Source organism: Neovison vison, chromosome 6 (genome assembly GCF_020171115.1).
Source record: "Neovison vison isolate M4711 chromosome 6, ASM_NN_V1, whole genome shotgun sequence".
In the NCBI taxonomy this organism is placed as follows: Eukaryota; Metazoa; Chordata; class Mammalia; order Carnivora; family Mustelidae; genus Neogale; species Neogale vison.
This window is the reverse complement of record NC_058096.1, coordinates 127,740,283-127,765,868: the sequence shown is the minus strand read 5'-3', so window position 1 is coordinate 127,765,868 and position 25,586 is coordinate 127,740,283. Positions and strand designations below refer to the sequence as shown.

Genomic DNA, 25,586 nt, shown 5'->3' with positions numbered 1-25,586 from the left:
CAAGACCCTGAGATCATGACCTGAGCCAAAGGCAGAGGCTTCAACCCACTGAGCCACCCAGGCTCCCCAGTTGATGACATTCTTAAAGCAGTGACCCAAATGCAGGTCCAACAACACCTACCAGGGGGTCAGGTGGGCTTTGTCCAGCCACATGACTTCAGGCTTTGGATCCTCAGCTTCCCTGTATATCCAGGTGAAATAACTCCTACTCAAGGAAATGTAATAAACACTGGTGGTTAGTTCTTGGCTTATAGTAAGTGCTCAAAAATATTTGCTGAATTGAGTTGCATTAAAATTTAAGCCCCAGGCCTGAATTTGGACTTTATGAAGGCTCTGGCTGTGTGAGCCGGAGCTTGGAGGGGTTAATGACCAATTTTAGCAGTTTTCTCTGTGACTAAGAATGCAAGATATACACCTTGTTCTCTGCCTTGAAGACCTGCTTGTTAGCTGGGGAAACAGATGGACAACCTCCCCCAAGAGTTCAGCTCCGAATTCCTAAAGCAGTGGTTCTCAAACTCTAGCAAGCATCAAAATCACCTAGAGGTCACCTGGTGAAACAGATTGCTGGCTACAGCCCGAGTTTAATTCAGTAGGTCCCGGATGAAGTATGAGAATTTGAAAGTCTGCATTTCCCGCTTGCTCTCAAGTGATAGTCAAACTGCTGCGCCCACACCCACACTTCGAGAACTACCCACGAGAGATTAAGAGCCCTGTGCTCAACACGCAGCACAGAGTGGGTCTCTGTTATCCTGGCCCCACTACATCTTTAGTCTCTGCTCTTGATCTAATCACTCTACCTCTCTGTGCTTCATTTGCCTCATCTGTGAAATCAGGATAATAAGGTAATGCAAGTGCGTGCTTAAAGCCACACTTGGCACAGTGGTTTTTTTTTTTTTTTTTGGTTATTGTTTGTTTTTTTAACAAATGTCGGCTCTCTATTATCTATTCATTTTCTGGAGGTGGTGGGACGACCAAACTAGAGGTCTAGGTAGACAGAGAAGAAGAAGAACCAAAACCCTCTTCCGTGCAGCAACGAAGGCACAAGAGCTGAGGACCAGTATTATCCTTCTTAGAGTAACGCTCTAGTGGGGTCTGGGGTCTCAAAAGCTCCGCCTTTTCTCCTTAGAGGGCCCAGATGTCCAACCCACACCTTCTTTACGTCCCATAGGTGCTGCGCAGTCGCAGAACCCTATGTGCCCACGCTTGACGCACATGCGTACTCAGACGCACAAGGTTGGGGGCTGGCCTGCAGAGCAGAAATGGCGGCGGCAATACGTGTGTTGGCGGCTGGAGCAAGCCGCAGCGTTGTGGTGAGCAGTCTCCGGCCCGCCGTCCGCAACCTGTGTAGCCAGCCTATCTCCGTTAACGGACGCATCGAGAAAAAGCGCAAGGCCGCATTGGTGGGAGGAGGCCAGCGCCGCGTAGATGCGCAGCATAAGCGAGTGAGTCCAGCGGTGGTCGGGCCATCCCCTCGGCGTTCGCGACCTATCACAGCGTGCCCAGCTCGCGACGCCCCAGTCCTTTCAGCCAATCAGCGCCATGCCGGGGAGGGGCGGGGTCGAGAAGGTTCACCTTAAGTACCTGTTGCCTTTTACCAAGTTGCAGGTAAAACGAGGATAAGCACCACTGTGCTTTACTACTCTCCACTTTGCTTCTGGATATTTAGAGGGAGCTGGCCGGCTCCCAGCTGGCTCACCACTTAACATCTATAGACTTTTGGACTAGTTACTTAATCACTAGGAGTCAGTTTTTTTAAAGAAGAAAATAGTAGTACTTATTCCTTCACAATTTTATTGGTATAGCTACGGAAGCGATGATAGGCACTTAGGGGGAAAAAAAAATCTGTTTATTCTCCTGCCCCGTGAAAGCGTGGTAAATTCTGCCTCTTTTATGGAAGCAGGAAAATCGGAACATACAGCAGGGGAATTAACGTGGGCAAAATCTCAAAGTAATCTGGGGCGGGGTGTGCACGGGGGACTTGTGGAACTTCTGACCCCGCAATGCTGGCAGAACGCCTTTGAGGTCTTAGCATGCATCGACATGCTGGGTAGGAAAGGACCCTGTCGGAGGTAGGGAGGTTTTTGAGGCGAGACAGCTGGCCTTCAGAGATACGCTGTGTGGACCATTTAGCAGCAGGAGAAACTGAGGCCAAGATCAGTGACCTAGGACTTGAAACTAGGCTCATGCAGTGCATCACTGACACGTGTGTGAATCTGGACTGATGTGCTGAATGAGTTAAGTCACCAATCCGGAAGATAGAGAAGTGAAATTCTTAGAGGTGAAGGTCATTGAGGCACAACTGTCAAGTGTGGGGGTGGTGAGTGGGGTGGAACGCTAGGATCTTTAGTGAGGAGATTTGAATTAGCTCTTTATTGAAGTCTAAACTGGATGTTGATTGATTGATATTTTTAGATTTTATTTACTTATTTGACAGAGAAAGAGAGCGAGAGAGCACAAGCTGGGAAATGGCAGGGAGAGGAGAAGCAGACTCCCTGCTATCAGAGAGCCCAGTGCAGGGCTCGATCCCAGGACTCCAGCAGATGCTCCTTGAGTGTTGATTTAAATGTTATAAATTCTGATTTGACAAAAACATGAAGGTGACTGTTCCTTTTTGACAAGTTACTTAATCCCTAGGAGTCAGTTTATTCTAAAGAGAAGATAGTAGTAATTTTTGACACTTGGGAGTGAGATGTAAGTTTGGTTGAGTGTGGGTCCATCTGGGTAGTGTAGTCCTTAAGCTTCAGACTCTTGGTTTTGGCTCAGGTCGTGATCTTCAGTGGTGGGATCAAGCCCCAAGTTGGGCTCCAGGCTCAGCAGTGAGTCTGCCTGGGACTCACTCTCTCTCTCCCTCTGTCCCTCCCCCCCCTCACCATCCCATGTGGACTCTCTCTCTCAAATAAATCAATCTTTAAAAAATTTGGCTGAGTATGTGGTGCCAGGAGTGCTTTCCCTCCCTTCCCTGGGGTGGCTCTGTTTCGATTGAAGGAACCTTTACATCATCCTTTGAAAGGCCTTTCAGTGCTCCTGTGCACTCTTTCTGTTGGGACCCATTGCTGACTTCCTCCCTGGAACATCACCCCACTTCTTCCTGGGTAGACTCTATTGGGCTTAGATGCAGGCTCAAGAAGCAATTTTTCTTTTGCTAGAGCTGACTTAGTCAGGAGGCTGACTTAATTTAAATCCCTCTCTCCACCCCTTTTTAAACAAATTTTTGGACTATTTCCATAGGACAGATTCCCAGAAATGGAATTACTGGGTCAAAAGATAGAAATATTTTTAACACTCTAATATATGTTGCCAAATTGCTTTCTGGAAAACTTAATTCTACTTTACACAATAGTGTATACGATGGCCTGTTTGTTTTAGAAAGACCTCACTGGCTTTGGCTACTTTCTTATGGGGGAAAAAAAAAAGCCAGTTTGAGGTGATTTTTTTTCCCCCAGGGTGGAGGGAGGTTGGAATACAGTGGGCCTGGCTGTTTGGCTTGCTCTGAGTAAGGGCTTGAGAGTCCAAGCAACAGAGGCTATTGATAAATTGAAGGTTCCAACCTCACTGCCCCTAAGCAGCATTTTTTTTTTTTTTTTAAACTCTTCTCAAGTGAGCTCTTTACTGCTCTCTGTCCCACTCCTTTTCTTCTGAGCTATTACGTCTGTGTGGTTGTCTCAGTATCATAGTGTCACTGTCAGGTGTGGGGTCCCTAAGCAGAGCCTCTTATGTAGGATAGTGAGAGGAGCCCATGGAGGAGGCAGGAGAAGAATCAGAAGGTAGTCCCAGAAGTGTCCTTGGGGTTGACCTCTAGTGAGGTGAGTTTGTGTGGAGTTCCCTAGAAGAAGCTTGTGAATCTGGGTATGTGGCCTCAGACCCTTCACTAAGCCTACTTTAGTTTTCCACCTGCTCCATTCTTCTTTTTATTCCATTATTGCTCCTTAAGTCTCCAGTAAATGTTTGTGGAACTAGTATCTTGTTCCATGGTCAGGATCTCCTTACCCCCACTTCTCTTCACCTTTTCCTCCTCCCATTTCCTTATTTGCCTTCCCCAGTTGGCTCCTGAAGCACCCTGTCTGCCCTGATGTCCTTATTGGCTGAAATCTACTTGTCATACCTGTGTTTTGGGCGGGTTGATGGAATAGAGGCTTTCATGAGAGGTGAAGGGGTAAACCCTGTCTTCCTGGCCTTCTCATGAATGCTACTTGCTTACTGACTTTGCCTATGATGACCCCACTAAATGGTTTTTGTTGCGTTGTAGGGAAAGCTAACTGCCAGAGAGCGGATCAGTGTTTTGCTGGACCCTGGCAGTTTTGTTGAGAGCGACATGTTTGTGGAACACAGATGTGCAGATTTTGGAATGGCTGCTGAGAAGAATAAGGTATCTTTTCACATCGTGGTGTGAGCCACTACGTTGCACTTTCTAGCTGTGGCCGTGCTGGCCTACCCACTAGACTAATGAAGACCTTTTGGAACTCAAAAGTACATTTAAGAATTCTCAGGTTTGGGGCCTGAAGTTGCAGAGATGCCTCTGGAGAAGTAGTATTGGGCCTCCAGGTTCCCCTACTTAACCTTTGTCTGCAGATGAAGGAATGTGAGTGGGACTGCTCATACCTTGGGCAGTGTGACTCTGGCCCAGTTTCCAGGGCTCTGGTTGTGGGTTCAGAGATCTCACAAATATGGATTCACAAACTTGGAAGGAAAGATGAGAATGTCTTTAGTTGTGTTCTAGTTTGTCTAGGCAGCAGAGACCCCTAAAGCAGGACCATTTGCCTGTTTTGACATACTAAGTTTATGGAGCTTTTGAGGTCAGAGTGTTCTCCATGGGTATGCGGAATTCTTTGGACTCACTTTTGATCAGTTTTCCTTGGGTCTGCATATATGCTGTTAGTGACCAAAGATTTGGGAACTTGGCACCAAATCAGCTGGCTCCATTTGAGTCATTATGGGCCACATAGTATTCCAGGATTCCAAGCAAAATGATGGGTTTGCCGTAAGGTTTGGGGGTGGGCTGTGTGGCTTTGTAGACTTGCCATGTGTCATTCTATTCCCTTCTTCCCGTGGCATTTGGTAGTGGCAGCTCTAGGGAGTTTTGATTATATTGTTTTTGGAAGGAAGATGATCTCTAACTATAGTGCCCCTCACTTCTATTGACAAAGCAGTAGCCTAGGGCTTGCTGTTGCAGAGCTGAGCAGGGGAAGAGGAGATTCCATCATGTTTCTGATTCATACTGAATTTCAAGAAATTTAGGGTGTGCATTTGTTTTGGGCTATTTTTGGTCTTTCATTGCTAAATTCACTAAAATACATATTTGGGTTTTTTAACTCTTATTTTTCTATTTTTCTGATAGTTTCCTGGAGACAGTGTGGTCACTGGACGGGGCCGAATCAATGGAAGATTGGCTTATGTCTTCAGTCAGGTATTTAATAACTCCAATAGGCTGTGCGTTCCTGGAAGGCAGAGCCAGGAGCAAAAGACATGACAAGAAAGCAGTTTTGGGGAATGAAAACTTGCTTGTAGTGGGGGCAGATGAGGGATTTACTTTCTGTTTTTCAGTGCATATGTTGAGAGTTTTATACTATAGTATGTGTTTTTTCTTAGGGTGAAAGAATCAGTAGTCTTGAGTGATGATCACAGGGTATTAATCATGTAAAAAGTCCCAGGCCAGGAGTTTAATCCAAGTGAGTGAGTTTCCTTTTGGCAGGTTGGGTGTGTGCCTGGAGGGCATCCATGTCCTGGGCATTGTGGCGACTGCTGTGAATGCAGCTTGGGTGGAAGGCACTAGACTCCATGAACCATAGGTTTTGGGCCTTCCCAAAAGTATTAGAACAAATTTTCTTTTCTTTCTTTCTTTTTTTTTTTTTTTTAGAACAAATTTTCTTAAGCTGCATAAAGACAGATAAAGTTTCTTCACACTGAGACCGTAGAAGAATATAGTATAGGAGGCAGAATAATGGTCCCCCAAAATGTCCAACTCCTAATTCCTGAAGTTTATGAATGTTACCTTACATGGCAAAGGGGAATTAAGCTGCAGATGGAATTAGTGTTGCTAATTAGCTAACCTTAAAATAAAGAAGCCTGGGTTACCCAGGTGGGCACAATATAATCACAGGGTCCTTAAAAGAGGGAGAGGCAGAAGCAAAGTTCCAAACGGTGTGTTGTGAGAAGGGCCTGCCACTGCTGGCTAAGAAGATGGAGGAAGGGAGTCATGAATGAAGGAATGCAGACGGTCTCCAGAACCTGGAAAAGTCAGGAAAAATGATTCTCTCTTGGACCCTCCAGAAAGGTGCCTAACCATGCTAATCTTGAGTATAGCTCAGTGAGGCCCACGTAGGACTTCAAAATTACAGAACTGTGAGAGAATAGATTTACGTTGCTTTAAGCCACTGAATTTGTGGTAATTGTTAGAGCAGCTTATAGTAAACTAACACTGTACTAATTTGGGTTTGATTACTTCCTCTCCCCATCCCCCACCAGAGGTGGAAATATGCATATAATTCTAAGTGTTTAGTTCCTTTTTATAGATCTAAAATTATAAAGCTTGTTTATGCGTTTAATAGTAAAATAACTATGTTCGGGTAATTTTGAATGTATTGTACTTAGACAATACTCATTTACTTAATGAATTCCCTTTGAAATGTTTTAAAACTATGTTACAGATTGGTCTACCAAATGCTTAACTAGAAGAAATGATTTCTCCTTTTTGTAATTTATGAGAGCTAGGCAAAAACTTGTACAGAAGGAAGCATTAATCAGATAGCCAGAACAAAGAAAGTTTTATGCTTTCTGGGCTCAACCTTCTAACTACTGAGCAGATACAAAAATTCACTGAGTTGATACTTTTTATCAGCCCATGGGGTAGGGTTGGGTAGGGATAGGGGGAGGGGAGAGGGAAAAAACTGAGCCAGAGTTTCTGTCCTGAAGATGCTAATTATTTTGTTTATAGAATGGGGCAGGACAGGAGGGTCTTCAGTACAGATAGAGTGATAGAGATTCTGTGCAAGTGCTGTGGGCTGAGGACAAGGGATGATCGCATTCAGGCTTGAGGGATGTTTTACCGAAAAAGGCATTTGAAACAGGTCCTGAAGGATACTGAGGGTGGGGAGTGATAAGCCAGCTTTTCTGTAGCGATTAGCAAAATGTTACTATCTGCATTTGCTTTTTGTGGGGAACTTCTTTTCCAGAGAAGCAGCCTCCGTCTCTTGCTTGATAATTGGCCATAGGTATGTTCTGGGGAGACATGTAAGGGGAAAGGAGAGCCCATTGCTGGCTCATCATTCAGTGTACAGGCTCCTGATCTCATGTGTTTTTAGACTCACTTTCGTGTTCTTTTGCTGCTGGTGACTGTGAATCCAGAGCCCCTCTGATGAGTTGCTTTAGCGAATAAACCTTTCCTCTTCTCAAGATGAAGGAGAGGCCCTGTGGGGTCCAGCTGCTCCCCACAGAGACTTTGTATCAGTCTGTTTTCACCCCTCTTCACCCCCACTTTCCATGGTTCCTGCATTGTCCCCTCCTTGTGGTCACTGCCCCTGCATTGTATAGCCTTCCATTTGTTCCCTCTAAGTCAAATATTCTTCTTGAACTTTCATTTCCCCTCGAGTTTGTTCAGTCTCTCATCTGTGGATGTTGCTTCTTCCTTTTTTGTCCTCATGGGCTGAATCTCTTTAATTCGCTGCTGTCTTTTTGAGATGGTTTTAGGAAGGAGGTCCTTCCTACTTCAAGAAGCCTTTTACATCGGAAGCTAATGAAACTCCATAAGCCAGAGGAAGCAGTGAAGGCTCTGATTGACTTTTTTCACCTCCCTCATCAAAATGACTGATACTTTCTAGTAATAGAAATGCCTCACTGTTTGATATCTCTAGAATCTGGTTTTTCAGGTTAATTCTGCATGAAAAATTTTCCTTTCCATAGAGCTGTGACTCATTTTTATAGAGCAAGTCTTTTGCTCCCAACAATACATGAACTCCCTTTAAAGATACAAATTATTTCATAGAATAGTGAATGAAAGAAGACTACTCCTAATTTTTTGAATGTCTAAAAATCCCTCAAAAACTTTTGGCTAAGAGTTTTTCATTTCTTTCTCCTCCTTGTGGCTCTTTGTCCCTGGCTAGTCACTATATTTTAGTTGTTGATTTAATTGTTTTCTTTTCAGGATTTTACAGTTTTTGGAGGTAGTCTGTCCGGGGCGCATGCCCAGAAGATCTGCAAAGTAAGTATTTAGTATTGAAAACCAGTACTTTCATCAGTCACTTGGTACATATTGAGTATTGGGGTACAGAGCTATATGTGGGGTGGGTGCTGACCCAAAGTTCCCGTCAGTCAGGAGTTTATAACATTTTTTTTTTGTATCATGGATCCCTTTGGTGGGCTGGTAATTATTTGCATGCATAAAATATGTAGGATTACAAAGAAATAAAAATATTTTAAAAAATCACATTTGTAATGTATATGCTTTCCAATTCCTCAAGTAACGAAATTTAGTTGTGGATCCAAACTGCTATAATTTCACAGTATGAGTATGAATAAATTTCCCAGTATGAATAAATATCCTACTTCAAAATATCTGCAACAACTTGAATGTGCCATAAAAATATCCATGGCTTCTATTAATGACAAAGTCACAGGTATTTCTAATACTTTATTAGTATTTTTTTTTTACCTTTGTTCATTATTAAAGGAAATGTTAAAGATCAACCAGAGTTAATAAAGATAAAGATGTAAATTTTTTCCCATCCAAGGGATGGATGAAATCTGTTTATAGACTGCTTGGGATTCTGAAGAGTCCAGGTAAAGAGCCCGTGGTCTAGGTGGAGAGTCCAGGTACTAAAAGATAAGGAGCAGTACAAGGATTGATTACGTGATGGTATTTTAAAAATACTGCTAGTGATGAGATGCTCTGGAGATGAATAAAAGTATAGATTATATTTGGAGAACTTTGGAATTAAAGGTAGGGTTGACTGTTAGTAGCTGGTGAGCGCTTCCCTGTGTAATGAAAAACCTGGATTCTAGACATGGTCTTGTCATATGTTTCTGAAGCCTTGGACCAATCCCTTAACTTCTAAACCTCCCCAATTTTTCTTTTTACTGCCTCTTTTATCATGGTTAAATGAATAATATGAAAGTGAAAGTGCTTTGTGAACTGTCAAGAGCTATTAGGAATGTTACTTATTAGGCTCTCAACTACTGACCCATGAGGAAAATACAGCTTATTACAAGTAAAAGCAGGCCTGGGCCTGGCCTGTGGTTAACAGATGGATCTACATGTACTTTCACGAAAATAAACTTTGCTATTGTGACTACTGTCAGTAGTAGGGATGGAGTGGTGCCTGCAGTGGTGGTGGTGGCAGGGCTTGGCTGGCTCAGTCAGTGGAGCATGTGATTCTTGATCTCAGGGTCATGAGTTCAAGCCCTATGTTGGGCATGGAGCCTACTTAAAATAAATAAATAAATAAATAACTGGGAACAAAACTGGCTACTGGAAAATATTACAGCTAGTCCTGAGGCTCTAGAAATGGTTCTTAGGAACAGTTTTTGCCCCTGCTGCTGGGAAGTGCTTTGGTTCTGGGATGCCTGAGGGGCTTTAATCAGCCTTTAAAATTTTGGTTCTTTGTTTTCCATGAAGGTACCCAATAATCCTGGGGAAGAAAGCCAGTGTAAATGACTCTTGTCCTGAAAAGCATGCTTAGAACATTTTCCAGAAAACACCATGGTGCTTTATAAATTCTGTTTTTGTTAACAGGATCAGTTGTCTCATAAAAGATTTCTTTGCTGTTTCAGATCATGGACCAGGCCATGACAGTGGGGGCTCCAGTGATTGGACTGAATGACTCCGGCGGAGCACGGATCCAAGAGGGAGTAGAGTCTTTGGCTGGCTATGCAGACATCTTTCTGGTGAGAAACCTGTTAACTGAGTATAGAGAGTAAAATAGTACAAGGCTCAGTTTTCAAAGCTGTGTCCTGGTCAGAGCTTCCTTATCCCTATTGTTCTCTGCTCTGTGTCGGTTCTGTGGCTTCTTTCTGTGTCACTGGGGAAGGCATGGAAGGTGGACAAAAAGCAAGAGAGTACGTGGAGTGGTTTTCTTTTTTTGTCACAGAGAGCCACTCTTAGGGGAAAACTAAATTAAAGATCACTTGTAAGGGAAATATACCTGATTATTTTTTTCAAAAGCAAAGGACATGGAATTATAAAAGATTAAAAATGAATTGATATGATGCTAGAAATAGGAATTTTTTAAAAAACACAGTGCTCTTTACTTTGGTTAAAACACAAGGTCATTGTATGAAGTTCAAATTGTAGTACAAAGAAGAAAAATTAGCCAAATCTCACCATTCAGAAACATTCAATGAACATGGAATTCAGATTTCTTTCTGCTCACTTACTAAAATTACAGAGAAAGAAATGAAAAACACAAAAGTAAATTAAATGTGTCATTTGAAGTAGGAAGTATATTATAAGAGAGTAAGGGAGATTGGGGTGAGGGAGAGAGATACTGCCAGATGGAAACTTGAGAAAAGGGACAGATCTACATTTCTAGAGAGGGGTGGAAAAAGAGAGAAGGCAGGAAAGCAACAGGCAGACATTGTTTCTAATCAGGCCAGCTGTTGTTGTCATCCCCTGGGCTGCAGGCTTATGAACATTCTGTCCCAGTCTACTGCCCTTTGGGTTCCATGAGAAAAATGTATATTTATTTTGTGTAAGAAGCTCTGCTAGTTGTGGAAGTACTTATGTGGAAGTACTTATGTTCATTGAGGAGCCATTTTGTAGATCTTAAATCTGCTTTTTAATCTTTAATCTTGAGGTCCAGGCATAACCCACTGGGGAGAATTAGCTCTTTGGGTGGCATGGTCAGATGATTTAGGCCTGGAAAGTCTCCTCTGGCTCTTAGCTTGAAGTCGTGCCTATATTGGAAATGAAGGAAAGGAAGCGTGGCCCTAAGAGAAGTGGCAGTAAATCACCACTTTTTAGAGCTTGTCAGTGTTTTGGAGTATCTCCTACTCTAACCCGTCTTCATGAGTACAGGCTTCAGGAGTTGGGTTTTATTTTCTTTTCAGGAGATAGGCTTCAGTGATGTTAATAGATTATTTATTGGGGTGCCTGGGTGGTTCAGTCAGTTAAGTGTCCAACTCTTGATCTCCAGTTCAGATCTTGATCTCAGGGTTGTGAGTTCAACCCCTGTGTTGGGCTCAGAGCCTATTTTAAAAAAAAATTATTAATGCTGCTTATTTTACTTGTACATCTCTAGCCACTTCCTTCTGCCTGTACTGTTAATTTAACTTTTTTTTCTAACTTTATTTTGATAGAATTTCAAACTTTATATAAAGATGGCAAAAATAGTATAAGGAACTCCCATATGTCCTTTACCCAGATTCGTCACTTGTTTACATTTTTCCCATTTGCTGTATCATTTCTCTCCATATGTATGTAGTTGCAGGTTATATTTATCTGAAACACTTGAGAATAAATTGGATGTTGTACCTCCTTTAGTTCTTAAATCCTTCATCATGTGTTTCCTAAGAACAAGGATATTCTGTAATAAAGTGAGTACAATAGTAGAAATCAGGGAGTTTAACATTGATTTAATGATACTGTTCTTATCTATGGTACTTACTCAGATGTCATCAAACAATCCTAAATAAAGCCTGCTATAGCTGTTCCCCTACTACCCTATGCCCCATCTAATCCATGATTAAGTACTGTCTGTAATTATTTTATCTCTTTAATTTCCTTTAATTTAGAGCAGTTTCTCAGTTTTTCTTTATCATCCATGACTTTGATATTTTTGGGAACAGCTTTAAAAGAGGTATAATTTACAAACCATAAAAATCCATCCATTGTAAGCATGTAATTCAATGACTTTTAAAAAAAATCTAGTAAAATTAACAGTTTCAGGTATACAATATAGTGATTTAACAATTCTGTACATTATTCAGTGCTCTCATGGTAAGTGAACTCTTAATCCTCTTCACCTATTTCACCCATTCCCCACTCACATTTCCTCTGGTAACCATCGGTTCTGTATAATCAAGAGTCTGTTTTTTGTTTGTCTCTTTTTTCCTTTGTTTGTTTGGTTTCTTAAGTTCCACATATGAGTGAAATCCTGTGGTATTTGTCTTTGAGTTATTTCACTTAGTATTATACTTTAGCTCCATCCATATTGTTGCATATGGCAAGATTTTATTATTTTTTTATGGCTGAGTAATAATCCATTATTCATAGATGTGTGCATGTGTATGTGATATATATATGTGTGTGTGTGTGTATGTAGAGACATATATATCACATCTCTATCCATTCATATATATATATGTATGTATATATATCACATTTTCTTTATCCATTCATTTATTGATGGATGCTGATTGCTTCCATAGCTTGGCTGTTGTAAATAATACTGTCATAAACATAAAGGTGCATATATCCCTTGGATTTAATGTTTTTGTATTCTTTGGGTAAATACTCATTAGTGTGATCACTGGGTCATAGGATAGTTCTATTTTTAATTTTTTGAGTAATCTCCATACCATCTTCCACAGTGACTGCATAAGTTTGCCTTCTCACCAGTGGTGCACAAGGGTTCTTTTTTCCTCCACATCCTTGCCAACACTTGTTTTATTTATTTATTTATTGATGATTTATTTGAGAGAGAGAGAACACATGCACAAGCAGGAGTGGCAGAGGGAGAGGGAGAGAGAATCCCAAGCACACTCTCTGCTAAATGCTGAGCCCAACATGGGACTCAACCTCATGACTGGAAATCATGACCTGAGCTGAAATCAAGAGTTGGATGCCCAACCGTTGTGCCGTCCAGGTGCCTTGTGTTTTTGATTTTCACTACTGGACAGGTATAAGGTAGTATCTCCTTGTGGTTTTGAATCGCATTTCCCTAATGAGAGATATTGAGCATCTTTTCATATGTTTATTGGCGGTCTGGATGTCTTTTTTGGAGAAATGTCTGTTCATGTCTTCTGCCCAGTTTTGATTGGATTGTTTGTTTTTAGGGTGTTGAGTTATATCAGTTCTTTATATATTTTGGATACTAACCCTTTATTAGGTATGTCATTTGCAAATAGCTTCTCTCATGCAGTAGGTTGTCTTTGAGTTTTGTAGGTTGTTTCCTTTGCTGTACAGAAGCTTTTTATTTTGATGAAGTCCCAATAGTTTATTTTTGCTTTTGTTTCCCTTGCTTCAGGAGACCTATCTAGAAATATGTTGCTATGGCCAATGTGAGAGGAATTACTGCCTGTGCTGTCTTCCAGGACTTATATAGTTTCCTGTCTTATATTTAGGTCTTAATCTTTCCAATTTTTTCTAGAAAATTGATTTCTAATTTAATAGTGTTGGAAAACATGCATAGTCTGACTTCATTCGTTCTGAATTTTTTGAGACTTGTTTTGTGGCCCAATATTTGATCTATTCATAGAATGTTCCATGTGTGCTTGGGAGTGTTGAATCCTAATCACTAGGCCACAGGGTCCATGTGCACTTGAAAAGAATGTATATTCCCCTATTTTTTTTTTTTAAAGATTTTTATTTATTTATTTGACAGACAGAGATCACAAGTAGGCAGAGAGGCAGGCAGAGAGAGAGGAGGAAGCAGGCTCCCTGCTCAGCAGAGAGCCTGATGTGGGGCTCGATACCAGCACCCTGAGATCATGACCTGAGCCGAAGGCAGAGACTTTAGCCCACTGAGCCACCCAGGCCCCCCTATATTCCCCTGTTTAAGGGTGGAATGTTCTGATTGTATGTTAGATCCATCTGCTTCAGTGTTTCATTCCAAAGCCAGTTTCCTGTTGATTTTCTATTTGGAAGATCTGTCCATTAATGTGAGTGAGCTGTTGAAGTCCCCTACTATTATTGTTTTACTATAGATTACTTCCTTTATGTTTGTTACTAGCTGTGTCACGTATTTGGGTGCTCTCATGTTGGGTGTGTAAATATTTGCAGTTGTTAGAACTTGTCGGATTGTTCTATTTATGATTATATAGTGTCTTTCTTTTTTTCTTGTTACCATCTTTTGTTTTAAAGTCTATTTTGTCTGGGGCACCTGGGTGGCTCAGTGGGTTAAGCCGCTGCCTTCGGCTCAGGTGTGATCTCAGGGTCCTGGGATCGAGTACCGCATCGGGCTCTCTGCTCGGCGGGGAACCTGCTTCCTCCTCTCTCTCTCTCTGCCTGCCTCTCTGCCTACTTGTGATCTCTCTCTGTCAAATAAATAAATAAAATCTTTAAAAAAAAAATAAAGTCTATTTTGTCTGATTAGAAGTATTGCCACAATGGCTTGCTTTTTACTTCCATTTGCATAATAAATGTCTTTCCATTCTTCACTTTTAGTTAGCATGTGTCTGTCTGTCTGAAATGAGTCCTTTGAAGGCAGCGTATTGATTGGTCTTACTTGATTATCTATTCTATCACTGTATGTCTTTTGATTGGAATGTTTAGACCATTTACATTTAAAGTAATTATTTATAGGTGTATATTTCTTGCTGTTCTGTTACTGCTTTTATGGTTGTTTTTTCCTTCCCCATTCCTTTCTTCTCTTATTCTTTCACAGTTTGCTGACTTTGTTTGGTGATCTTTTTTGATTCCTTTCTCTTTATTCCTGGGGTTACCATTAGGTTTATATATAAAATCTGCATATGGCGGTTTACCCTGGGTTGATAGTTGCTTAAGTTTGAATCCATTCTGGAGTGCCTGGGTGGTTCAGTTGGTTAGGCATCTGCCTTTGGCTCAGGTCTTGATCACAGTCGGGGAAGAAGCCCTGTATCCGGCTCCCTGCTCACAGGGAGCCTGCTTCTCCCTCTCCTCCCTGCTGGTGCTCCTTCTTGCTATCTTTAAATCTTTAATCTTTAAAAATCTAAATCTAAAATCTTTAAATCTAAAATCTAAAATCTTAAAAAAGTTTGAACCATTCTTTACTCCTCTGCCCCCGTGTTTTAGGTATATGGTGTCATACTTTGCAGCCTTTTATTTTGTGAATATCTCAACTGAGTTTTTTTTTTTTTTAATTGGTATTCTTTATTTTACTGCTTTTGTGCTTCCCACTTTTCTTACTTATGATCTCTTCTTTCTACTCAGAGTCCTCTTTAACATTTATGACTTTGTTTTTAAGTTTTCCCAGCTTTGGGGCACCTGACTAGCTCAGTTGGTAGAACATGTGACTCTTAATCTTGGGGTCTTGAGTTCAAACCCCATGTTGGATATAGAGGTTACTTAAAAAAATAACATTAAGATTTTTTTTTTCTCCCCGGATTGAGTCTTCTGATAACTGTTTCTGGTTTTGGCATCAGAATAATTCTGGTCTCATGGAATCAGTTGGAAGTATTGCCTCTCCTCCCTTTTTTGGGAAGAATTTATAAAGGGTTGACATTAGCTCTGTAAATATTTGGTAAAATTAATCAGTGAAGCAATCTGGACCTTGAGTTTGCTTTATAAATAATGTAAATAATGAGATATAGTTATCTATAATATATTTCAGGTATACAAGATATTCACCAATTCTGTACATTATGTGGTGCTCATCATGATAAGTGTAGTTCTACTCTGTCACAGTATTATTGTGTGTGTGTGTGTGTATATATATATATATATATAATATATAATTATTATAATTCTTGAGTATATTCCCTATGCTAAACTTTTCATCCCCAGGACTTATAACTGTTAATCCTCTTCACTTGTTTTGCCCATCTCCCACCCTCCTCCCCTTCGTAGATAGTTCTTGATTACTGGTTGAATCTCTATTTGTTACAGGCTTATCAGATTTTCTGTTTCTTCCTGACTCATTTTCAGTAGTTTGTGTTTTTATAGGGATTAGTTCATTTAATCTTGGTCATTAAATTTGCCATACAATTTTTAGTAATTTTTTATTATCTTTATTTCTGTAGTGATATCTTCCATTTTCCCTTTTAATAATATGAATATTTTTGTCTATTTCAAAGTTTGTCAATTTTGTTGTCACAGAAGCAGCTTTTTGTTTTTTCTCTATTGTCTTTATATTCTGATTTATTTCTACTCCTAGTTTCCTTTCTTCCTGTTCACTTTGTTCTTTCTGGTTTCTTAAGGTAGAATATTGGACTATTGATTTGAAATCTTTTTTCTTTTAATATGTCCATTCACAGCTATAAATTTCAGCTATATTCTTAAATGAGACACATGGTCTCTTCTAGAGAATGTTTCGCATGCACTTGAAAAGAATGTGTATTCTGTTGTGGGGTCAATGTTCTATATATGTCTGTTATACACAATGGTTCATATTGTTTACGTCTGCTGTTCCTTCACTGATCCCCGGTCTGATGGTTTAATCCATTGTATATATATACATATATATGTATATATATACACACACACACACACCCCTAACAGAGACCCAAATTTTATTTATTTGTCAGAGAGAGAGGAGCAAGAGTGAGCACAGGCAGACAGAGTGGCAGGCAGAGGCAGAGGGAGAAGCAGGCTCCCTGCCGAGCAAGGAGCCCGATGTGGGACTTGATCCCAGGACCCTGGGATCATGACCTGAGCTGAAGGCAGCTGCTTAACCAGCTGAGCCATCCAGGCATCCCTGGTGTATATATTTTTATAATTGTATATCTTTTTTGGTATATTGGACTTTTTGTCAATATATGTATGTCTTTACCTCCTGTAGTTTTTTAAAATTTGAAGTCTATATTGTCTGACAATAATAGAGCCACCCTGGATCTGTTTCGGTTACCTTTTGCATAGAATCTTTATCTTTTTATCTTTTTTTTTTGGTCAAAGAGTGTAGTTGAGATTTTATTTAGTTGAAAGAGAAAATGAGAGGAGAGTGAGTGAGGGAGAGAGCACATGAGATGGGGTAGAGTCAAAGGGAGAAGCAGACTCCCTGTTGAGCAGAGAGCCCAATGTGTGGCTTGATGCTGCACTCCCGGGTCATGACCTGAGCAGAAGACAGACATTTAACTGACTGAGCCCCTCATGCACCTAAACATAGAATCTTTTTCATTTTATTTTCTTATTTAAACCTTCCTATGCCCTCATCTATAAAGTGAGGTTCTTGTGGAAAAATATAGGCATATTTTTATTTAACTTGATTTTTAATTTTTTATCCAATTTATTTAAACTTAAAAAGCATCTCCCCAGTTTCCCTGTCTCCTCCCCTCCCCCAATTTATTCTCTGTATCTACAAGTTTTTAAAAAAATATATACATCTATTCTTTTAGGTTCCACATATACCTAATGCACTATTTTTTTTTTTTTAAGATTTTATTTATTTATTTGGCAGAGAGAGATCACAAGTAGGCAGAGAGGCAGGCAGAGAGAGAGGAGGAGGAAGCAGGCTCCCTGCCGAGCGGAGAGCCCCATGCGGGACTCGATCCCAGAACCTCGAGACCATGACCTGAGCCGAAGGCAGCAGCTTAACCCACTGAGCCACCCAGGCGCCCCCCTAATGCAGTATTTGTCTGTCTTTGACATTTTGCTTAGCAAAATGCCTTCAAGCTTATTCCATGTTGTTGCAAATGGCAATTTTTTTTTTTATGGCAGAATAATATTTCATTGTATATATGTACCACACTTTATCCATTCACCCATTGATGGACACAGGTTGTTTCCATATCTTGGCTATTATAATAATAATGCTTTAGTGAATATGGAGGTACATATATCTTTTTGAATTAGTGTTTCCGTTTTCTTTGGATAGATACCCAGTAGTTAAATTGCTGGATCTTATGGTAGCTCTGGTTTTAATTTTGTGAGGAACCTTCGTAGTGTTTTCCATTGCAGCTGCACCAATTTACTTTCCCACCAGTAGTACACAGCGGTGTCCTTTTTTACATACCCTTACCAACACTTGTTAATTCTTGTCTTTTTGGTAATAGGCATTCTAATAGGAGTGAAGTGATATATCATCATGGCTTTGATTTGCATTTCTAAATTCACTAAATTATTAGTGAAGTTGAGTATCTTTTGTACCTATTGGCCATCCTAATGTCTTCTTTGGAAAAAATGTCTTTTCCTATCTCCCCATGTTTTAATTGGATTTTTTTTCCTACTGAGTTGTGTGAGTTCTTTATATATTTTAGATATTAGCCCCTTATCAGATAGGATTTGCAAATATCTTCTCCCTTTCAGTAGGCTGTCTTTTCATTTTATTGGAGATTTCCTTTGCTGTGCAGAAGCCTTTTAGTTTGATGTAGTCCCATTTGTTTGTTTTTGCTTTTGGTTTTAGTGTCAGATTAAGAAAAAAACATTGTTGGGGCACCTGGGCGGCTCAGCTGGTTGAGCGTCTATATGCCTTTGGCTCAGGTCATGGTCCTAGAGTCCTGGGATCAAGCTCCACATTGGGCTCCCTATTCAGCAGTGAGCCTGCTTCTCCCTCTTTTCCTCCTCCCCCAAATCCCCTCCCTGCACTTGTGTTCTCTCTTAAATAAATAAAAATCTTTTTAAAAAACCCAAAACATTGCTAAGACCTATGTCAAGGAACTTACTGTCTATGGCTTCTTTGAGTTTATGGTTTTATATTCAAGTCTAATTCGTTTTGAGTTGATCTTTGTGCATAGTGTAAGACAGCTGTCCAGTTCTTTTGCATGTGGCTTTCTAATTTTTCACAACACTTACATCTTTCCTTTTTCCTCCCTCCCTTCCTTTCTTCCTCTTTCTTACTTCTCCCTTCCTTCCTTCTTCTTTCTTCCTCTTTCTTTTTCTTCCTTCCTTCCTAGAGGGAGTGTGTGTGTGTGTGTGTGTGTGTGTGTGTGTCTAGGGTAAAGGGAGAGTGAGAGTGGGAATCCCAACCAGGTTCCACATTTAACATGGATACTGATGGGCTGGATCTCAAATGCTGAGATCATGATTGAGTCGAAATCAAGAGTCAGATGCTTAACCGATAGCCACCTGGGCATCCCTACAACACTGTTTTCTGAAGAGGCTGTCCTTTCCCCATTGTATATTCTTGGTTCCTCTCTCAAAAGTTAGTTGACCATATATGTGTGGTTTTATTTTGGGGTGCTCTATTCTGTTCTTTTGGTTTATGTGTCTGTCTTAATTCAGTACCATACTGTTTTGACTGTTACTGCTTTGCGATATAGTTTGAAATCAGGGGCATGATACCTCCAGGTTTGTTCTTTCACAAGATTGCTTTGATTATTTGGGATCTTCTAAAGTTTCACACAAATTTTAGGATTCTTTGTTTTTATATCTGTGAAAAATGCCTTTGGAAATTTTTTTTTTTTTAAGATTTTTTCTTTATTTATCTGACAGAGATCACAAGTAGGCAGAGAGGCAGGCAGAGAGAGAGGAGGAAGCAGGCTCCCTGCAGAGCAGAGAGCCCGATGCGGGGCTCGATCCCAGGACCCTGGGATCACGACCCGAGCCGAAGGCAGAGGCTTAACCCACTGAGCCACCCAGGCGCCCCGGAATTTTTTTTTTTTGTTCCATTGGAATTTTGATAGGGATTGTATTGAATCTACATATTGCTTTGGGTTAGTATGGACAATTTATTCTTTTCATCTATGAGTGTGGAATATTTTTCCATTTGTGTTATTTATCAGTTTCTTCTAATAATGTTTTAAGGTCTCAATATACAGATCCTTGGTTAAGTTCTTTGGTATTTTATTCTTTTAGATGTAATTGTAAATGGGATTTCTACTTAATTTCTTTTCTAATAATTATTAGTGTATAGAGACACAGCAAATTTTTGTATACTGATTATATATCCTAAAACTTTACTGTATTTATTTATTCTAAATTTTTTTTTTCTGGAGTCTTTAGGTTTTAGGATTCAGGGTATATATATATAGGTATATATATGTAGTATATGTACATATAATATGTCATCTGCAGATAGTGACAGTTTTACTTAGTTTCTAGTTAGGATGCCTTTTCTTTTTTCTGACTGTTCTGGTTAGGACTTCAGTACTATGCTGCATAAAAGTGGTGAGAATGGGCATCCTTGTCTTGTTCCTGATCTAAGTGGAACTGCTTTCAGATTTTCACCATTCAGTATATTAGCTGTGGGCTTATTATATGTGGCCTGTATTATGTTGAAGTACATTCTCTGTATACCTGCTTTGTTAAGAGATTTTATTGTAAATGGATGTTGAACTTTGTCACATGTCAAATTTTCTCTGGCTCTCTTGAGATAATCATGATTTTTATCCTTTATTTTTTAAGGTGATATATGACAGTGACTGTATTGTAGATGTTGAACCAGTCTTGCATTCTTTGACTAAATCCCACTTGATTATCATATATGGTATTTTTATTCCATATTCCATATTCCATGTATTCTTGAGTTAGCTTCACTAATATTTTGAATATTTTTATATCTTTGTTCATCAAGAATATTGGCCTGTAATTTTTTTTTTTCTGGTATTTCTGGTTTTGATATCAGGGTAATTCTGGTCTTGTAAAATGAGTTTGGAAGAGTTCCCTCTCTTTTGTTTTTTTTTGGAGGGGTTTTAGAAGAATTGGTAAACTATAAAACTCTCCAGGGGACAGCAGAACACTGGAACCTCGTAGAGGGTGAGTGCAGAGATACTGCCCACCCTCTGATGTCTCTGGAAAGAATTAAAGTTGGCCCCAAGATACATTCCTAATAAAAACAAAGGTCTGCCTTCAGATTTCAGTCATGATGATCAACTAATAGGCCTCCTTCACAGAGACAGTTCCTGAGCCTGTTGTCCCTTACTGTGAATTGTGGATTTTGGATGCCTCAGAACTTTTCCTCCTTTGTTACAGTCCTGTGGGTCCCAGGAGTGTCAGCCCTACTGGCTGCCAGAGTCAGGTGATAAAGAGGTGTCCCTTGGCAGCAGTCATGAAAATTGGGTTACCAGATGATGTGATCTCCTTTCTGGATCAACCAATTATTGCAGTCCCATGGAACCAGGAATGTAAGGTCCTCTGACCTCCAGAACCAAGCAATCAAGAGATGTCCCCTAGATGGCACCTGCAGAAATTGGGGCACCAGGTGTGTGTGAAAGCTCTCTTCTAGGAGATGCTAGTGTTCTGCAGCATGGCAAAGAGAGTACGAAGATGGTGCCCCACTTAGCCTCTGTTCCTGTATTCATGCAGGCTCCTAGATGCGTGTGTGTATATGTCTGCCCCTCCTTCTGAAGCTTTAATATAAGCATATGAGCTTTCTTCACTTTAAATATGGGTGCAATTTGCTGCTTTTGAGCTGTGTTTTGGGGTGAGTCCAAATGTGTGAGCCTTAAAAGTGGTTTTCCAGATTGCTTCAGTCTTGTGGGTCTCAGGATGTGAGCCCTGTTAGGTGATTTGGGGGCATAGCTCTCAGATGTTTATCTTAAAAGTTTGGGATTCCCAATTTGGGGCTCTAACTCTGCTTTTGAGGGAGAAAGTCCAGGTTTTATATTCCTTCCCATGCCAGAGGTGGGGTTCATGTGATATCGTGTGTTCCAGTCTCTCATACCTGCCTTGATGTGCTTTTCTTCCGTGTAGTTGTTACTCCTTCAACCTTTAGGGTTTTTATTTATTTTCAGAGGACATTGTGGCTATGGGAGGAGTTACGTTCAGTTTCCTCCTGTATTACCATCAAAAATTGCATTTTAAAAATCTGTATTAGTAGAGGAATTTAACCCATTTGCATTTAATGTGATTACCAAGAAAGGATATATTTCTGCTATTTATCTATTTTCTGTTATGTTTTTTGTTCCTTGGTTCCTCTATTAATGCATTTTTTAGTGTTTAGTTATTTTTTTAAGTGTGCCATTTTGATTCATGTTTGTTGTTCATTTTCATCATTTTCCCCTAATGGTTTACAATTATTAGCTTAAATTTATAGCAATTTGTTTTGAATAATACCAGCTTAGCTTCAGTGGCATACAGAGGTTCTGCTTGTATACATCTCCATTCTTCCTCCATGTTGTTGTTATCATAGAGTATATATCTTTATACATTGTATAGCCATTAACAGATTTGTCATTGTTTTGTGCATTTGTTTTTTTTAAATACCATGGGAAGAAGAGAGATGTTACAGACAAAACCAAAGTACTGTAATAACATTGTTTTTTATGTTTATTTAGGAAATTCAATTTCTAAGTGTTTGTTTTTTCTCATGCCATCAAGGTACTTACTGTGGCCCTTTCATTTCAGGCTAAAGGACTTGTAGTGTTTTTTGAATGGCATGTCTAGTGTAAACAACCTTCAGCTTTTGTCTGGAAATGTCTTAACTTTTCCTTTATTCTTGAAGGATAGTTTGTTAGATATTTTTGACACTTTCTTTTTCCTTTCAAGACTTTTTTTTTTTTTTGAGATTTTATTTATTTGACAGAGAGATGGAAAGTACAAGTAGGCAGAGCAAGAGGGAGAAGGAGGCTCTCCCCTGAGGAGGGAGCCTGATGCAGGGCTTGATCCCAGGACCCTGGGATCATGACCTGAGCTAAAGACAGATGCTTAACTGATTGAGCCACCCAGGTGTCCTCCTTTCAAGGCTCCTAAATATCCTCCTGGACTCTGATTTCTGGTGAGAAATCAGCTGTTAATTTTATTGAGGATCTCTTGTATGTGACAAGTTGCTTGTTTCTTGCTGCCCTCACATTCCTTTCTTTGTGTTTAAGTTTCAATAGTTTGATTATAATGTGAATTTGGTGTGAATCTGAGTGGAATTCATTGAGATTCTTGGATGTGTATATTCATATCTTTCATCAAATTTGGGAAGTTTTCAGCCATTATTTCTTGAAATGCTTTAATCTGTCTCTTCCTCTTTTTAAAAAATTTTCTTTTTATTGCTCTTTTTAAAAAAAATTAATTCAATTAATTAACATATAATTTATTATTAGTTTCAGAGTTAGAGTTGATTCATCAGTCTTTTATAACACCCAGTGCTCCTTACATCATGTGTCTTCCTTAATGTCCATCACCTAGTTACCCTATCCCCCAATCCCCTCCCCTTCCAGCAACTCTGTCTTCTATGCTTAAGAGTCTCTTGTGGTTTGTCTCCATCTCTGATTTTGTCTTGTTTTATTTTTTCCTCTCTTCCCCTATGGTCATGTTTTGTTTCTTAAATTGAGTGAAATCATGTGGTAACTGTCTTTCTCTGATTGACTTATTTCTCTTAGCATAATACCCTCTAGTTCTATCCATATCATTGCAAATGGCAAGATTTCTTTTTCTTCTTCTTCTTTTTTTTTTTTTAAAGATTTTATTTATTTATTTATTTGACAGAGATCACGAGTAGGCAGAGAGGCAGGCAGAGAGAGAGGGAGCAGCAGGCTCCCTGCCGAGCAGAGAGCCCAATGCAGGGCTCGATCCCAGGATCATGACCCAAGCCGAAAGCAGAGGCTTAACCCACTGAGCCATCCAGGCACCCCTGGCTGCTTTTTCTTTTTCTTCTTTTGATGGCCAAGTGGCATTCCATTATGTGTGTGTGCGTGTGTGTGTGTGTGTGTGTGTGTGTGTGTATATACCACATCTTTGTCCATTCATGTGTTGATGGACGTCTGGGCTCTTGGCATAGTTTGGCTATTATGGACATTGCTGCAATAAACATAGGGGTGCAGGTGCCCCTTCAGATCACTTCATTTGTATCTTTGGGGCAAATACCTAGTAATGCAATTGCTGGGTTGTAGGGTGGCTCTATTTTCAACTTTTTGAAGAACCTTCATATGTTTTCCAGAGTGGGTGCATCAGCTTGCATTCCCACCAACAGTGTAAGAGGGTTCCCCTTTCTCCACATCCTTGCCAACATCTGTCATTTCCTAACTTGTTAATTTTAGCAATTCTGACTGGTGTGAGGTGGTGATATCTCAAAGTGGTTTTGATTTGTACTTCCCTGATGCTGATTGATGATGAGCATTTTTTCATGTGTGTGTTGGCCATTTGGGTGTCTTCTTTGGAGAAATGTCTGTACATGTCTTCTATCCATTTCTTTTTTTTTTTTTTTTTTTTAAAGATTTTATTTATTTATTTGAGAGAGAGACAGTGAGAGAGAGCATGAGCGAGGAGAAGGTCAGAGAGCAAAGCAGACTCCGCATGGAGCTGGGAGCCTGATGCGGGACTCGATCCTGGGACTCCAGGATCACGCCCTGAGCCGGAGGCAGTCGTCCAACCAACTGAGCCACCCAGGCGTCCTTTTTTTTTTTTTTTTTTTTAAAGATTTTATTTATTTATTTGACAGACAGAGATCACAAGTAGGCAGAGAAGCAGGCAGAGAGAGAGGAGGAAGCAGGCTCCCCGCTGAGCAGAGAGCCCTATGTGGGGCTCGATCCCAGGACCCTGGGATCACAACCTGAGCTGAAGGCAGAGGCTTTAACCCACTGAGCCTCCCAGGCGCCCCTCTTCTGTCCATTTCTTGACTGGATTATTTGTTCCTTGGGTGTTGAGTTTGACAAGTTTTTTATAGATTTTGGATACTAGCCCTTTATCTGATATGTTTTTTGAAAATATCTTCTCCCATTCTGTCAGTTGTCTTTTGGTTTTGTCAACTCCTTCCTTTTGTGTGCAGAAACTTTTTATCTTGATGAAGTCCCAATAGTTCATTTTTGCCTTTGTTTCCCTTGCTTTTGGAGACATGTCTAGCAAGAAGTTGCTGCAGCCAGACTCACAGAGCTTGTTGCCTGTGTTCTTCTCTAGGGTTTTGGTAGATTTTCCTGTCTTGCATCTAGGTCTTTCATCCATTTTTAGTTTAATTTTATGTATAGTGTAATGAAATGGTCCAGTTTCATTCTTTTGCATGTGGCTGTCCAGTTTTAGAAATGTGTCCAATTTTCCCAACATCATTTTTTGAAGAGACTCTCTTTTTCCCATTGGATATTCTTTCTTGCTTTGTCAAAGATTAGTTCACTATAGAGTTGAGGGTCCTCTTCCTCTTCTTCTGAGAGTACTATTATGTTTATGTTGGTACATGTCTAATTCCTTACAGGTTCCTCTGGCTGTTCATTTTTCTTTATTGTTTTCTTAGCTTCTCCTTAGACTGAATAGTTTCAGTTGTCTTATCTTTAAGTTCTCTGAATTTTTCTTTTGCTTGAAATCTGCTATTGAACCCCTCTAGTAAGCTTTTCATTTCAGTTACTGTCCTTTTCAGCTCCAGAATTTCTGTTTTGTTTCTTTCTATTTCTGTCTGTTTATTGGCCTACTCATTTTGTTCATTGTCTTTCTGATTTCCTTTTTCCCCCCTCATGATTTCCTTTAGTTCGTTGACTGTATTTAAGACTACTCCTGGGGTGCCTGGTAGTTCAGTCGGTTGAGTGTCATTTTTGGTTTCCGCTCAGGTTGTGATCTCATGCATCATAAGATCAAGCCTTCTGTCAGGCTCCCTTCTATCCCTCTGCCTCTCCTCCTCATGTGGGTGTACTCGCTCTCTTAAAATTATTTAAAAAAAAAAAAAAAGGACCATTCCTATAACATCTTTGACAATTCAAATGTCTGAGCTTCCTTAGTGATGGTTTCTGTCAAATTCTTTGTTTCCTATAAATGGTCCATAGTAGTCTGTTTCTTTATGTGTTTAGTAATTTCTTGTTTTTGTTGAGTGCTGGGAATTATGTGTATTTCTGGTAATGTTGGAAATCCAATTCACTCACCTGTCAGAGATTGTGGAGTTTTGCTTGTTGGGGGCTGAATCTATCCATTTGTGACTTTCTGAGCTGTTTCTGCAAAAATATGTTACATGTTGAGT

The 25,586-nt window shown here is 40.0% G+C and overlaps 1 protein-coding gene across 1 annotated transcript in view; it reads left to right on the top strand.

Moving 5' to 3' along the window:
- The first annotated feature begins 1,216 nt into the window (after positions 1-1,216).
- Positions 1,217-25,586, top strand: part of PCCB (propionyl-CoA carboxylase subunit beta) — a 106,911-nt gene continuing 82,541 nt past the window's right edge. Inside the window, exons 1-5 of the mRNA XM_044252308.1 lie at positions 1,217-1,442; positions 4,247-4,366; positions 5,336-5,404; positions 8,138-8,194; positions 9,763-9,876. Of these exons, the coding sequence (XP_044108243.1) occupies positions 1,260-1,442; positions 4,247-4,366; positions 5,336-5,404; positions 8,138-8,194; positions 9,763-9,876 (543 nt within the window). The 5' untranslated portion in view covers positions 1,217-1,259. The remainder of the gene's footprint in view (positions 1,443-4,246; positions 4,367-5,335; positions 5,405-8,137; positions 8,195-9,762; positions 9,877-25,586) is intronic.